General features: G+C 42.4%; 1 protein-coding gene across 1 annotated transcript in view; it reads left to right on the top strand.

Annotated features, from left to right (window-relative positions):
* The window catches only part of arid4a (AT-rich interactive domain 4A), a 101,786-nt gene that overhangs the window by 7,430 nt on the left and 78,581 nt on the right, over positions 1 to 15,775 (top strand). The window contains exons 4-5 of the mRNA XM_083633762.1: positions 1,352 to 1,417; positions 13,115 to 13,205. Coding sequence (XP_083489888.1) covers positions 1,352 to 1,417; positions 13,115 to 13,205 — 157 coding nt within the window. The remainder of the gene's footprint in view (positions 1 to 1,351; positions 1,418 to 13,114; positions 13,206 to 15,775) is intronic.

Here is a 15,775-nt window from a genome sequence, read left to right as displayed (position 1 = left end):
AAATGAGTAGGGCATCTTGGTTTCCTGTCCTACACTATTGGATGAACTGATTAATGTCAGGTGTGCCTGACTGCTGCATTCACAACAACAGTGATCAGGCACACCTGCCATTAATCAGTTCATCCAATAGTTTAGGACAGGAAACCAAGATGCCCTACTCATTTCAGGAAGTAGTGGAGCTGTGCAAGTAGTCTATTCTGCTTGTTTCTCTATGACTTTCAAACCTAAATTTATATACTTTTGCGGCGTTCATCATCGTTCAAATTTTGTTGGTGGCTTATTTGTAAGTAAGTAAAAGTTTATTTATATAGCACCTTTCAAGACCATGGTCACAAAGTGCTGTACAATAGAAATACAACATGATACAGTACAGTATGAGAATTACAACAGTATAACAACATAACCATGTTGTTATAACCATAACCATATTAACATAGGATCCTGTGGTATGATGAACTCAAAATGCATATTTTGGGGGGGTTTCCAGGGTCTTTAAATTGCGGGCAGGGTAAGTCCCTCTGTGTAGGAATTTAACAAAATATTTTGGGGGCAAGTTATGCCCCACAGTCTAAGAAATTGGGACATTTTCAGAATTTTGGGGGCACTTGATTTTTTTTTAAATTAGTGCATAAAGTTGCAGTTTTTAATGTGAAATGAGCCCAGATTAAAATGCATACAGTACATGAATCATCATGTTCCCATGATAAGTGTGTTGCATGTGTGAGAGAAAGCATGAAACCATAATAACTTTTTAAAGGCCTTTATTTACATCTTTAGATAAATTGAACACAGTCTCTCATATAACCCATCTTTTAGAAACTGTAGTAGGGTCTATTATCAAGGATGCTAACTCAAGGTGAAAGCTGACAAAACACACACACACACACACACACACACACACACACACACACACACACACTCACACTAAGAATCCTTTAAAGAATAGATTTTTTTGGACCACCCCTACACACTACTGATGATTATTTATGAAAAATCTCATTGTGTCAATATTTTGTGAAAGCAAGTTACAACTGAACATTTTGCGCACTTCATAGAAAATACAAAGATGTACCGGTACATTGTGTATCGCTATTCATCCTAGAAATATTGAGATATGATTTTTGGTCCATATCACCCAGCCCTAGTAATCTGATCAATATGTTTACTAAACAGCATCTGATCAGGCTGATAGTTTGGTCAGATGTTGAAGAGGAGTGGGACGTCTTCATTTTTCGAAAATATTTTTCTGATTCTTGACAGGCCCCTCCCACTGTAGACAGTACATTTACTCTGTCAGAGCTGTGTGTGTATCAGTCTGTTCAACCAACTCTACCCTGTGTCTCTTTCCCAGGTGAATCTGAAAGGAGAGAGCACATCGCAGGTGGTGCAGGACGACCAGGTCAAAGGGCTGCTGAAGGTAAGTCAGGTTCTGTCTCACATCAGGAGGGCTTTCTGTAGATGGAACAAATATTCTGAGACTCTGGAAACGGGCAAGTATTGATTGGGTAAAACCTCAGTGACTGACACAGGGTTTAGGGTTGGCACGATGGACGATGGCATCGACCATTGTGATTGGCCGACCCCCCATCGACCTCTGAGCCTTCTACATCGGATCATCGTGATTAATTATCTGTTCGAATTAAATTTGTGCCATTTTTAATAATAAAACATACCAAGTCAACTTACCGTGACGCGTGGGGGACGTGCCGGCAGGATTAAACGAGCGCCCCCAGTTCAGACTCAGAGAAGCCTCCCCTCTCCCTCCTCCGCTCTAGTGCTTCTCTGCACTGGGTGTGCTTGTTTAATGTCGCCGGGCGTCCCTCGCGCACGAGAAGTCAGTTCTTTTGTTGTGAAAACTTTTAAGAGAGAGAAGAAACCTCACGTTCTTTCCTGTTTTCAACCCACAGTGAGTACAAGTCTTCAAATGTGAATTTAACTCACCTGTTTCAAAAGTGAAAGTTGAAGTTGATTGATACAACACTAGCAATATTGAACGGCGCAGGCTAACGTTAACGTTACAGTCAGATCCTGACCAACAACGTGTGTGTGTTGAATTTAACTAGCTGGCAGAAAAGTGACAGAATTACTGGCGGATATAACGTTAGATTCGCGTGGGCTTTTGAACTTAATAAGAGAGGGTTGAGGAGACTGGAGAGAGTTGAGAGAGAAATAGAGCAGCAGCAGCAGCAGCTAGGCTACTGCTAGCTGTTACAGAAGTACTGCTTGAGGAGCCAGAGCCAGGGGAATCTAACGTTATATCAGCCAGTAATTCAGTCGGTTTTCTGCCAGTTATTTAAATTCAACACACACACGTTGGTGAGTAACGTTAACGTTAGTTTTTCGCCGTTCAAATTGCTATAGTGACAGCCGATGCCCACTTCAGTCGCATGGCTCTGTGCTGTAGCACAGAGCAGTATTCAAGCCCGCTGGTATCATGTAGAGCTCAGGCTCAGCTGTCCTGTTAACGTGAACGCATTACAGCAACGCAGCGACTTAATAAATAATGAATTATTCCCCCAACCCCCACCCCAATGACGATGGCATCGTGCAAAACGATGTTTCACTGTAAAATAATCATGATGGGGATTTTAATGACATCGCACAACCCTAACAGGGTTCCCACTGGTCCTTGAAATCCTTGAAAGTTTGTGAATTTGAAAAAAAAATCGAGGCCTTAAAAGTTTGTTTAAATAGACATGGGTCCTTAAAAGTGCTTGAATTTAGGGTAGCATATGTCTCTACATTTTTCTGCTGTGCTGTGTTAGCCTTCAAGAGACCACATAGCCTCGTCGCGAGACTCTCAGATTCAGCCATCATTCTTCATTCTGTCTCAACGTTGCTACCCGCTAGGGAGCTGCATGGCTACACTAAAATGGTCGTACGGTACATAACATTTTAGCAATCACAATAAAACAGTACCTCCCTCCTGCAAAATGTTATCTGAAGTTTCGCATAATCAGTATTCCCAAATATTGCGTAGTTTCTAAGCAGCCATAGGCTTTTGGTTCTATCAAAGCCTTTATTTTTTGTATTGAGTGATACACTTTACTAAAACACTCATATCGGGAGTGTTCTTTGTTTTGTGTTCACAATAGTGAGATTTGGTTAGGACGGAGCTATGGAATATTAAATCGTCCATCTTTGATCACTACATCTGCCTTCCTTCAGGGATGCAAACTTGTCACCTTTCACCAAATTTGCCGCCCACTTATGAGTTGTCAAAAACAGATCCACGCTGATCATCAGTGTGTGCTATGAGTGTGTGTGACACAGCGTGCTGTCAATCTCTTCCCCCCGCATCATGCACACACAGAAAGACAGGGAAATACCAAAAGAAAACGTTTTCAATGGCTTCTCTGTGCTTTAGACTTGTGCAGAATCGTTTTATTTTGAAAATATCCGACTGGAAGTTGTATTGTTATTATCGCTAACCAACACAGGAGTAGAGCCCGTCAGTGCGGTCTGCATCCCTGGGACTCCCTGTTTCATTAGAGCTGGTTAGCTCGCTGGCGTGACTAGACGGACCAGACTCAGAAACAGATGGAATTAAAATGTGTCGGGCATTGGTTTTGTAAGCAGGAGGCAAGGCTACAGCTGCAGCATACAAGAGTTCTGGCTAACGTTATTTAGCATCTCATGCTAGGTAACGCTAACGTTACCTAGCATCCCGCTAGCTAAGACTATCAAGCAGATTCTGTTAGGGTACCCAACATGGAATTCAAGATCGCAAAAATGTAGGGATGCACCGATCCACTTTTTTCACTTCCGATCCGATTCCGATACCTGAATTTGGATATCTGCCGATACCGATATTATGCCGATACCAATATTTTTCTTGAATATACAGTATAGGCAAAGATTTGGCCAATTATTATTTATTTTTATGCCTCCGCCGGCGATAGCCAGGCCGGAGGCAGTATGGATCCGGGTTGTCCGTACGTACGTACGATGTTTGTTAACGCGATATCTGAGGAACGCCTGGACGGAATTTCATCAAATTTGCCTCAAACATCGACTTAGACTCAAGGATGATCTGATTAGATTTTGGTGGTCAAAGGTCAAAGGTCAAGGTCACTGTGCCCTCTCGAACGCCATTTTCAAGCTTGTTAACGCGATATCTCAGGGATGCCTTGACGGAATTTAATCAAACTTGTCTCAAACATCGACTTGGACTCAAGGATGAACTGATTAGATTTTGGTGGTCAAAGGTCAAGGTCACTGTGACCTCTCGAACGCCATTTTCAAGCTTGTTAACGCGATATCTCAGGAATGCCTTGACGGAATTTAATCAAACTTGTCTCAAACATCGACTTGGACTCAAGGATGAACTGATTCGATTTTGGTGGTCAAAAGTCAAAGGTCAAGGTCACTGTGACCTCTCAAACGCCATTTTCAAGCTTGATAACGTGATATCTCAGGAATGCCTTGACGGAATTTAATCAAACTTGTCTCAAACATCTACTTGGACTCAAGGATGATCTGATTAGATTTTGGTGGTCAAAGGTCAAAGGTCAAGGTGAGCTCTCCAATGCCATTTTCAAGCTTGTTAACGCGATATCTCAGGAATGCCTTGACGGAATTTAATCAAACTTGTCTCAAACATCGACTTGGACTCAAGGATGAACTGATTACATTTTGGTGGTCAAAGTTCAAGGTCACTGTGACATCTCACACACCCAATTTCCAAGCTCTGTAACGCAACATCACAGGAGCGCCTTGACGGAATCTCTTCCAATTTGCCTCAAATGGCGATTTCGACTCCAGAATTAACTAATGGCGGAGGCATAAGTCCGCGTTGCGGTCGTTCTAGTTTTAAATATACCTTGCAAAAAGCAGTCAAAATTAAGAAAATCTACAAGGCAAAGAAGGATACTGTTATACATGGGCAAATTACGGCCAGCGCCGGCACCCGATACCGATATTGGATCGGATCGGCCCCATCCCTACAAAAATGTGTTGTTGACAATCTGGCTATGCTGTTTGTTAGCTAATGTTAGACCTTTTAAGAGCATGTTTGGCTCATTTCAACTTGAACAGAGCAGCAGAGCAACGTTAGCTGGATGGATACTCAACACCATTGGCTGCTCAGTAATTTTCACTTTGAAAGCATTTAGTGACATATCCCACAGTGTGCACACTGTGGGATATGTCACCACAGCACAAAAGGCACTGGTGGAGGTGCGTCAGGCAGCAATGCCCGGCAGGTAGACCATCAACGTGTATCATGATAATTATGTGATGCGATGTGAACAGTTGTATTATGGGATGTGCGTTTCCCAGGCAACAACGTTTTAGAGCAGTGCTGCACGCTGGCGCAATGCTCCTAAAAGCAAAATGCTTATTGTTTTGAATTATTTGGCATCTTCTATTACTGTCAACACTAGTAGTAATAGTATGCCATAAAGGTTTATTGAGATTTTGGGGGGGATTATTATTTTTATTTTTTATTTTTTTTGCAATTTCTTTTCTGGCCTGGCGGGGGCGCTGTTTGCTCTGGCGGGCCCGCCAGGCCTGTAGAATGGTAGGGGAAACACTGAGCTGCATTGAGTCATTCTGGGAAGAAATTCATGGTGCATCATGAGAATATGGTGCTTTAATTTAATTAAACTAACAGACACCCAGTTATTAAATGCTGCAATACTTAAAATGCAAAGCCCATCAAAGGGCCATAGGCTCAATCACCATTGTGTTAACTCAGTTGGTGATAGATAGTGACTTAGCAGACATTTATCTACATGAAAATCTTTGAGAGTATCACTTTAAGGAATTCCCAAAATGTAGGCTATAAAAAAGTCTGGAGCCCTGTATATATGCATAAAGAGTTCACTGCCTATTCAGCTATGCACCAATAGAAAAGTTAGTCTGGAACCCTGGTTTGTGCTTTAATAATACTGTGAAATAAGCTATTACATTCCAGTTGTGCATGCTGTTTTTTTGTTCTGTTTGCACTTTAATAATAGTATGAAATAAGCTGTTACGTTCAAGTTGTGCATATTATGTTTTTTGACCTGGCTCTGCACTCTCTTGATTTTTTTTTTTAAATGCTCTAAACTGATGTCCCTTTAATGTAGCAGTGAAACTGCATTAATTCCAGGGTGATTTTTGCTCTATATCTTCATTCTAAAATCAATGTAAATCCACATTTTTAAAGCTGATATAAAAAAAAAATCTTCCCCGGACCCCCCTAGGGGTTCAGCAGTTTGCATCTTTGTGAGCTTTTTCATCCCTGGTGAGTTTGCATCCCTGCTTTCTTACCCCAGCAGGTGTGCATAAACTACAGGTTAAGACCTTATTTTTTTAAATACAAACATGTGAAATCAGGGCTCGACATTAACTTTTAAAAGTGGTTGCCGGAGTGGCAACCTGGCAAAAGCTTTTGGTTGCCTGAATAAAAATATGGTTGCCATTTTTAGTCGCCTTATATTTTGAGTAATTAAGATACTATGTGGTCATAAGTCAGGGTATCCGCGGGGTCTTGAAAAGTCTTGAAAGTTGGGAATTCAATTTAGGGAAAATCAAGACCCTTAAAGTATTGAATTTCAATACTTTTTTCAGAAAAGTCTTAAGTAAATTTCAAATTCAAGACCCTTTAAATGTGTTTAACTCATTGAGTGCCATGGACGGACATGTTCGTCATTTCAAATAGTAACGTAGAGTGCCAAGGACGGACATGTTCGTCAATTGCGTTTTTTGACGGTGGGGCGTCGATCAAAGCCTTCTGCCTCTCCTGTACAAACATTATAGCTATTGGAGGTCTATAACCTATTTTACAGAACCCTTAGGTGGCGACAGTGCTCTCCACATAACAGAAAGGCAAGGAAAAAACAAAGAAGAAGTCGTTATGGAAACGGAAATCGCATCGCATCCGTATGCATCGATATGCTGAAGCACGTTACTGCAGCTGTGCCTGCAGCAGCCAATCTGCTCCCACAATTGAGCCGCTCCGTGTCGGTTGCGACAGCACATCCGCACATCCACACCGTGGAGTTGTTATTATTCTCAACTGGAAGCATCGTTGCCGGTGACAAACACACGCGGAACGCTGTAAAAAAACTGGATGTTGCGCACCCTTCACTGTGCGCACAGCAAACTCAGCAGAGAGCCACCACAGACAGGAGGAGGAGTGTGCAGTTGAGGCGAGGCGGGGCGGGGCGGGGGGGGGGGGGGGGGGCACGCAGAGCAGCACGCAACACCCAGACAGACCCAGGCAGCAGGACAGGATTGACAAACGCAAGCCAGAATATCCGATGCCCACCAGCAGCAAATCAAGACCAGCAAGAAGCTGCAACCAACAGCGCACGCAGGGGCCAGCGCTGCTGGTTGTAGCTAAAAATATTATTCTGCCAAACAAAATTCCCTGGCCTAAACTGTTTTATTGAAGGAAATTATTTTTGAGGTGTGACTACATTAGAAAAGATTAGCTTCAGAGTCAGTGATGTGCTTGAAATGTTTAATTTCACAAAAGGCCAATTATCTCAGCTTCTAGAAAAAAATTGCTGTTTTTGGATGAATCAAGCTATCTTCTCCGGCTCATAACTAAAGAACGGAAAATGGGATCAATAAACTTTTTTTTGCAGATGATAGAATATAGTCTCATCGTTCTTTGTGCGTGTTCAGTGTTTACATAGTAATATCACACAATATTCTGTGGGCCTCGAGAAATCACTGAAAACGCTCTGAAACTCTGGCACTCAATGAGTTAAATGTGTTAATTTTCGATGTGAATATGTCCAAAGATTTTGATACAAGTTTACGTGAATTCATTTATTTTGGTCCTCACAACAGCGCACATGTTTTGTTTATCAAGTCATTCTCCGCCTCCCCACCGCTCCCCACAGTATCGGCTTGAGAGAAAGTGCCCGGGTCGCTTGACAGAGTGTATTTACGCGGCCCCTCCCCCCGGCTACACGAGCAATCAAAGTCATCAACTGTTTACAGCCGTGCATAGGCTATTGTTGCAATTCAACGTGATAATGGCTGCTGAACGAGAAGAACCCGAGAACCCCCAGAACTTTTCCTCCGTCGAAAAATACAAATAATATTGTGGGAATACTTTGGGTAAAAGCACAGATGGCCAGGGAGGATTAAACATGCAGGAACGCCATCCTAGCCATCCTTATTTGCCAAATTCAAGGTACGTTAAAACTATACTATCAATGGTTAAAACGTTGTCTTGCGTCATCATATATCGTATCGGACACAGACCATTTCCACCCGCAGCAGGATTAATGTCAGCTAAACACTTTCATAGGCTAACATGGCTAACGCTAATTAGCACCAGCTATCTTTGCGCTATGTAACTTTAACGTTACTTGACTGAGCAAATAACGTCATGTGTAGGCCAGCATGTCGTTATCAAAACGTATTGCGGTGTGTGTGTGTGTGTGTGTGGGGGGGGGGGGGGGGTGCTCACCAGCACACGGACAGAGGCATCAACGTTGAAACTATGACGCCACAGGTCTGTTTCTGAGGAATTGTAGCATGGTATCAGTGACAGTTGATCAGTGTTTCTCACGCCACAATAGAGTTTGACTGCCACATATATTAATTTCAATTCAACCTCTTCATTTTGCTCTCAGAATGCACCAGATTGATGCATCTTACTTTAAAATGTACAACATTTTCTTTCAGGAGGGTCCAGGGTATATCCACCATGATCTCTCCAAATCCTCAGGGAAACACTGTTGTGTGCATGTGTGAGTGAGTGAGCAGAATTCTGTTGTATTGATACAGTGCATAGAAGTTATGGCAAACTAAGACCGTTTAGTTTTGCAATCTCAAACTCAAAATGTATGATAATTGTGTTAGTTGAAGGTGTGTCGTTGATGTAATCGGTTACAGCTCGAAGTGGCGATGGGGTGTTGAAATTTATTGGAAGGGTCTTGAAAAAGTCTTGAAAAAGTCTTGAATTTAACTTCAGGATTGCTGCATATACCCTCATAAGCCGGCTTAATAATGACGATGTGACAGAAAAGTAAGTATAATAGTATATAGTATAATAGGCTTATTCAGTGTGCGCACCGGGTGTAGTAGTAGTAATAATGATAATAATAATAATAATAATAATATGTTTGTGTAATTTCGTTTTCTAAGCAAATCTTATTTTTTGTTTTTATAATGCATTTGCACTGAAAGGATTTTTTTAACTAATATTTGTGAACTTTCATTTTCATATATTTTTTCATTTCATTTCATTTCATTTATTTATTTAATGTGACTCATTGACCATGATCACATGGTATGGAGCACAAACAAAACATACAAAAACAATATACAATGGCACACGGCATGGCTAGTGCATGTCATTTGAACAAAGGCAGGACATTCTTCAAAAAGGCACCTAATTTACACATGACTTTTTGTCTGTCTGATTGTAGTAGCAGAATCAGTTTAAACATAGATGGACGTGTTAAATAATATCTGGGTAAATATAACTGTCTGAAATTCAAAATAATTACATTCTTACATTCAAACAAAACATGATACTCGTCTCCCACACAGTTGTCACTACAGAGATTACAGATCCTCATACTTCTATGCAGTCCTTTATATCTGCCAACAACCTTGGGGATTCTGGTGTTATTAACCCTAAAGTTACAAATTGCATGTCTATGCCTCTGGTTTACATACAGCAGATAATTTTCAAGTTTAAGTTCTTTTTTGAATTCTACGTACAAGTCACATGACGTCATACTTTTGAGCTCACTTTGCCATTTCTGCATAAACTGATCCTTAAGACTTTGCTCAACAGTTAACTTCAACCAGTCAATGTTATTGCACTGCTGTGTAAGCCAGAGGTAAGACAAGCCACAGTCATCCAGAATCTGTTTGACCCGCACGACCCACGGCGAGGCATAGACGCCAGAGTTGTGCAGATCACGCAGGCAGTTGTACATAATACGGCTAAGTTTGTTCTCCTTGCCGTCAATCAACCTTGCCCAATAACTAATCATTCTTTTCTTGACAGTGACACAGAGTGGGTATCTCCCCAGCTCCCCATAGACCATATTGTTACACGTTGTCATTTTAACTTTCAAAATTTTAACAGTTATTGTTCATATTGCTTAATTTATTAATTAAAAACGTTATTGATAATGAAGTAGCCTATGCCTCCTCATGTTCATTCAGGGATACTATGATGACAGTGGTTTGTGGCCCCCACTCTAAGATGTGGCATAGGGCCCAGAAGCGGCCTTGGCCCGCCGCCCTGCCCGCTGCGCTCCCTCTCTCTCTCATGTGACAGGCAGATGAGGCAGGGATGTAAAGCATTCCTCATTTCTTAGCACATATACGCGGTGGTAAAAAGTTTTTGAAGGATGTCCTGGTCGAGGTGTATGCTTGTTGTAGGCTACATGCTTTGCAGTATAGCGTTAGTTTTCCGTCCCGTTCAAAGACGCAGGGGTACCTCAATGACTTGACAAATAATTTCCTCGTCCTTTGTTTCTGTGCGGGCGGACGCGGTTCTTGTTCATTGAATTATCATCTTGCAGCTCGATTTGTGATGTCGATGCTGACGCAAGGTTAGCGACAGCGTTATTAGTCGGGGCTTGGACCCATGCAGCCAGACTTCATCTCCTTTTGACATGTTCACAGTGCGTCGCTGTGTTGTGTGGGAGCAGCCACCTGTCCGAGTCAGTACTCGTTAAACACACCGCACGTGCAGCATGCATCACGTAGGTTCCGACTGGTAATTAGTAATAGGGATCGACTGATATGGGTTTTTCAGGGCCGATATCGATATCGATTATCGGCAATGAAAGACACCGATAACCGATATTTTGGAACCGATATATGTTTGCAGTAAAAATTTAAATCTTGGTGTCAAAATTTAGAATAACACGACCCGTTGTTGAAATTCATTTTCTTCAGTTTATCCAACTACAATATTATTTGAAAATATTCACTCTATTAATATTGATATGAATCAAAGTGTAAGTGTGTGTGTGTGTGTGTGTGTGTGTGTGTGTGTGTGTGTGTGTGTGTGTGTGTTTGTTCAATCTAGTGGAGACTTGGGCACATTATCAAGATAAAGCTGTGTAGGCTACTTTAAACAAACTAACAGCTCACCACAGAAACAAAATAATAAAGAGGGTTTCCCTCAGCTTACACTACTTGACACTAACCTCACACCAGGCTCTCTCAAAGGAGAACACAGACAGGTTCATGCGGGCATCTGCTGACCAATGTCTCATCCTAGTTTATTCGGTTCCCTTTTTATTGCAAACGAGTCCGCTGACGTACTAATGTCTCATCCTACTTTATTCGGTTCCTTCTTCCTCCTCCGCTCTGAAAAGTGGTTGCCTGCAGCAGTCTGCTTGCGCTGCGTTACACATGCGAGTGGATTGGAGATATATATTTTCAGGACGCTACAGGACTATTGATTAATAAAACAGCTTCGCGCTTGACAACCATGGCCATTTGATTCAAAAAGAGCGACGCTACACCGTGGACGCTATGGAATTAAAATCTTGTGTCCTGCCCCAGTTTACAAGGTACACCAATCGTATCGGACTTTCTCCAACACACACGGACAGACACAGACAGACATGGACGGACTGCTATGGCACACCAAACGAACATTTGCGAACAATCTGCGTTTGTGTGTGTCTGTCCGTGTTGTTGGAGAAAGTCTAGTGAAGGCAGTCACACTCGCTCACACAGCCGCACCAGGCAGAGTCCACTCGCTTATCAACGAGCTTTGTGGAGCAGGCAGGGTCTCAAATTTAATCTCTGAGGAGCCCTCTGATAGGCTCTTGCTCAATATGTAACCAATCAGATAGCGCTGTGGGCGGGACATTGCCACAGGGCAGACAGGGGCTGCAGCAGAGAGAGAGTCACACAGGCTTCTGCAGCGCTTCATGGCGAAAGTAAATAATTTTTTAATAAATGTATTATATCGGCAAACAGCCAATGAAAATGCCGATACAGATAATCGGCAAAATGCTGAATATCGGCCATAATAATCGGCCAAACCGATAATCGGTCGACCCCTAATTAGTAACATCGTTCCGATTGTAACAGCAATAAAATGTCACACATATGTCACTCACAAGTATTAAAACATATTTATTTGGTGTATATTTTGCTGTTTGCTGCTGTACATATTTTTTTGCATGTTAAAACGTGGTTGCCACTGTGGCAACCAAAGGCCAAGAAATGGTTGCCCTTCTTTTTGGGTTGCCCGTGGCAACCGGGCATCCGTTAATGTCGAGACCTGGAAATTATTATCGGTTATCAGACAGGAGAAGCAGATATTGATCAGTTATCGTATCAGCTGGAAAAAACAACCCCAAAGTCTATAAATCCCCCATATCTGAAGAACATAAGGGGGGAATTCCCCTCAATTTGACAAAATTAATTTCAGGCCCTGTGTTATGTAGCGTACGGGCATTTTAGCTGAGCCTGCAGCTCCCTAGCAGGCAGCAATGTCGAGGCTCGGAATGAAGAATGAAGGTTGAGTCTCCTGTCGATGCTAGAGACCACATACTGTAGTCTGCCTGCTCTGCCATCACTAACACAGCACAATTGAGAAGGGTTCACACATTCAAGGCAAAAAAGGTATTTCAATCTTCTAGCATAGAAAAGTCAAATAGCACACAGGATGCCCAAAATGTGCCCAGATCAGGTCTGCCTGGGCCTACCTGTATTAAAACATCTGTAAAATTGCTCTGGTTCACTTTCTAAGGATTTGTTTTGATACAAGCACTCATAAGATATTACTCTATTGCTCCATAGAAGAATTTGGCTGCCAACCCATGATTTTCAGGTGGTTTTCATCCAAAATAGTGGTGTTTTTTTGGCGGAGCTTGAATCTTTAATTTTTTGCCATGTTCTAACTAATTTTACTCTGATACAGTACATTTTTAGTTGATTCTGACACTTCTACAGCAATCTCACAGGTGTTGGCTAGCTTTTGAAAAAAATAATTTTCAGAAAATACCCTGTAGTTGTGGAGATATACTCCATTCAGTTCGGGCATGTCATTTTCGGCAGGTGAGCTGAAAAATAGGCTTAGGGATTAACAGGTTAAAAGGTCCTTGAATTTGATGTTGAGGAAGGTGTGGGAACCCTGCTGACAGGCTGTCTCTGTCTGTCTCTCTCTCGCTCTCTGCAGGTGGGCTCCACTGTGGAGGTAAAGACCAATGAGGGTTTGTCCAGCGAAGCCATCATCAGCAAGCTGACGGATGCCAGCCTCTACACAGTGGGTGAGTCCGCAAGCCTTGCCCACAGCCCTGACTGACAGCCAGAAGCCCCGCCCACAACCCGGGCTGAGAGCTCAGAGCTCTTCAAGTAACAGTTTCCTTCCAATATGGATTGTCGTGTTGTTTTGAAATCTAGTTCAATACTGTACTTGTATTTCCATCTCAGTTTGATTGATTGGATTTGTGTGTGAGTGTGAAATGACTAAATACAACAAAATACTACCAACGGGTGTCCCAGTTGCTCACTTGTTATGCTTCATTCACACAAATGAAGCATAACATTCGAATGTGCGATTCTTGGCTGGCCCAGACGAAAGATGACCAACGTGAAAGAAACGTGGAGTCGTGCAGTGAGAGAGGTTCAAAGATGGCCCGTTTTCACAGTCTTGTGACCAAAGATAGCCTAGGACGAATTCTGACAGTGTCAGAAATTTAGGGTAAAAAGTGAACAGCGACCACACAACGGTTAAATACAGTCAAAACCGGAAGTACATTCAATTATATAAATATTTTTCACATAAACCCCCGAACGTAGACGGGTACAAACAAGAAAACAACTGTATCAAACAATTTACAATTATAGGTCATATTGTGTAAGAGATACAACAAAGTTCAAAACGCACATTGGTCAGGAAAGCACACAAACAGACCTATAGACACGGAGAATACAATTTGGAACATAGCATTTATATAGAAACTTGAAGTATTATAAAAGTAAGCCTGTATATTACAGGTATCACACAAGCACATTCTAAAGAAAACAACCCAGTAGCAGTTCTTCATTGAGACCCTTACGGGCAAGTCCCACCACGAACGTCACATACGCGTTCCGGCTCCGACGCGCTCGTCGGAGCTGCTCGCGGGCATTTTAGTCAACGTGTGTGATCCCACCAGGCGTGCAGTATGACAAATAAAGAAATAATTTCAGCCTACTTAACCATGGTAGAAGCACAACAATCAAGGGAAAATGACCAAATCAAAAGCAAGTCAACGACAGACTGTGTTGTTTGTGTGTTGTGCTCTTTACATCCACCCCATTGTACACACAGTATCGCGCGATCTCGTAAATCCCGCGCGATCTTGCATCAGCTGCCAGGCAGCGCTCGGAAGCGCTCCGCTTCTGAAGCGCGTGCTGTGGGACATGCCGACGTGCAGAGGACGGAGCAAAACCGCGGCGCAGACGGAACGCTGCACAGACGGGGCTGGTGCGACCAAGGTGTTAGGGTGCTCTGTTTGCAAGGTGTGTATCCAGAAGGCTTCCATTTGTAAAAGAGCCCTGTCTCTGTCACCACCTCTCTTCAGAGGATGAACATGTTCAATGCCCTGAAATCTGAGGGAACACACATCATGACCCACTGTATTGAAATGTCTGGCCACTGAGGACTTGGTATCCCTATTTCTAATGTTACTTTTGTGCTCCGATATACGAGTCTTAAGTTCTCTGGTGGTCTTACCTATATAGAATAGGCCACACGGGCATTTCAATGAGATGGGTCATGAGATGTTCGGACTTTGTTACACATACATCCAGGAAAGATACTGACTCTCGGCTATGTTCTAGTGAGAATTTGAAATTTAGGGTGACAGTTATGACGAGTCTGATAGGGCCTAAAAAAAAAAAAAAAGTTTGGTTCCTGTTGGTTGTCAGTTGAGGTGATGGGTCGGTAGGGAATTTATTTTATTTTTTTATTTTTATTTTTTTCCAGTGGCAGCAAGGGATAGATAGGAAATATATATATATTTTTATTTTCCTTAAAATTACAGCAGCGATGGATACTTTTTTCATAACATAGCCTACATGTACTCTACCACTGTGCTCTACACACGTTTTTATATGAACAAAATATTTAAGTCAATATGAATGCTTTCATATCAAACATGTTTGATATTTAGGACTGAAAATCTGCGCGAATACATCATCCTGCTGCTGCGCAAGCCTCCCGTCATTATCGTTAATTGACGCGGCGCCGCACTGCAGGCATCAGATAGGCTACCAAATACCAACAGCACAGAACCATGAGTATTTTGGGGAAATGTCACTAATTTATATCACAATGAATGACCAATGAATAAAAAGTTGTTATACCGTAGTTTCAAAGCCCCTGCCAGTCAGAGGCTGTTAATCTCCTACCTGTCTATCAGGCAGTGTGGGGGGAAAAGGCATTGCTGCTATGAAGCAATCCAGTTTATCCAAACTTTTGCCGATCTCATGACATGCAGCAGGGAAATATATTTTGGTAGCCGATGTGTTTGTGTCCTCACTTGTCCAGACAATCTTGCTATAGAGTCGGGTTGTTTACACGCTTGTTAAACTGCCGTGAGATTCATTTGTTTGGGGAGCATATGCGAGACGCTCCAAAATGGAAACCGGTTCAGAGTATGGCCGGTCGTCAAAGTGATTATCCTCCCGATAATCTTAATAATATCCTGTGGTGTGGGGTGGCTGGGTTTACCCAGGCTACGCTAGTGCTGCATGGGCAGAGAAGCGACACAAAGAACATGTCCGTCATGGTCCCTGCCATTTTCGTTTTAAAGTATCCGTAGCGAAAAGCACCTTCGCGCAGTGGCAAACC

The sequence above is a fragment of the Poromitra crassiceps genome (genome assembly GCF_964638095.1).
Source record: "Poromitra crassiceps genome assembly, chromosome: 3".
Lineage (NCBI taxonomy): Eukaryota > Metazoa > Chordata > Actinopteri > Beryciformes > Melamphaidae > Poromitra > Poromitra crassiceps.
The sequence above is the reverse complement of the archived record's forward strand: the minus strand, read 5'-3'. Positions and strand labels throughout refer to the sequence as shown.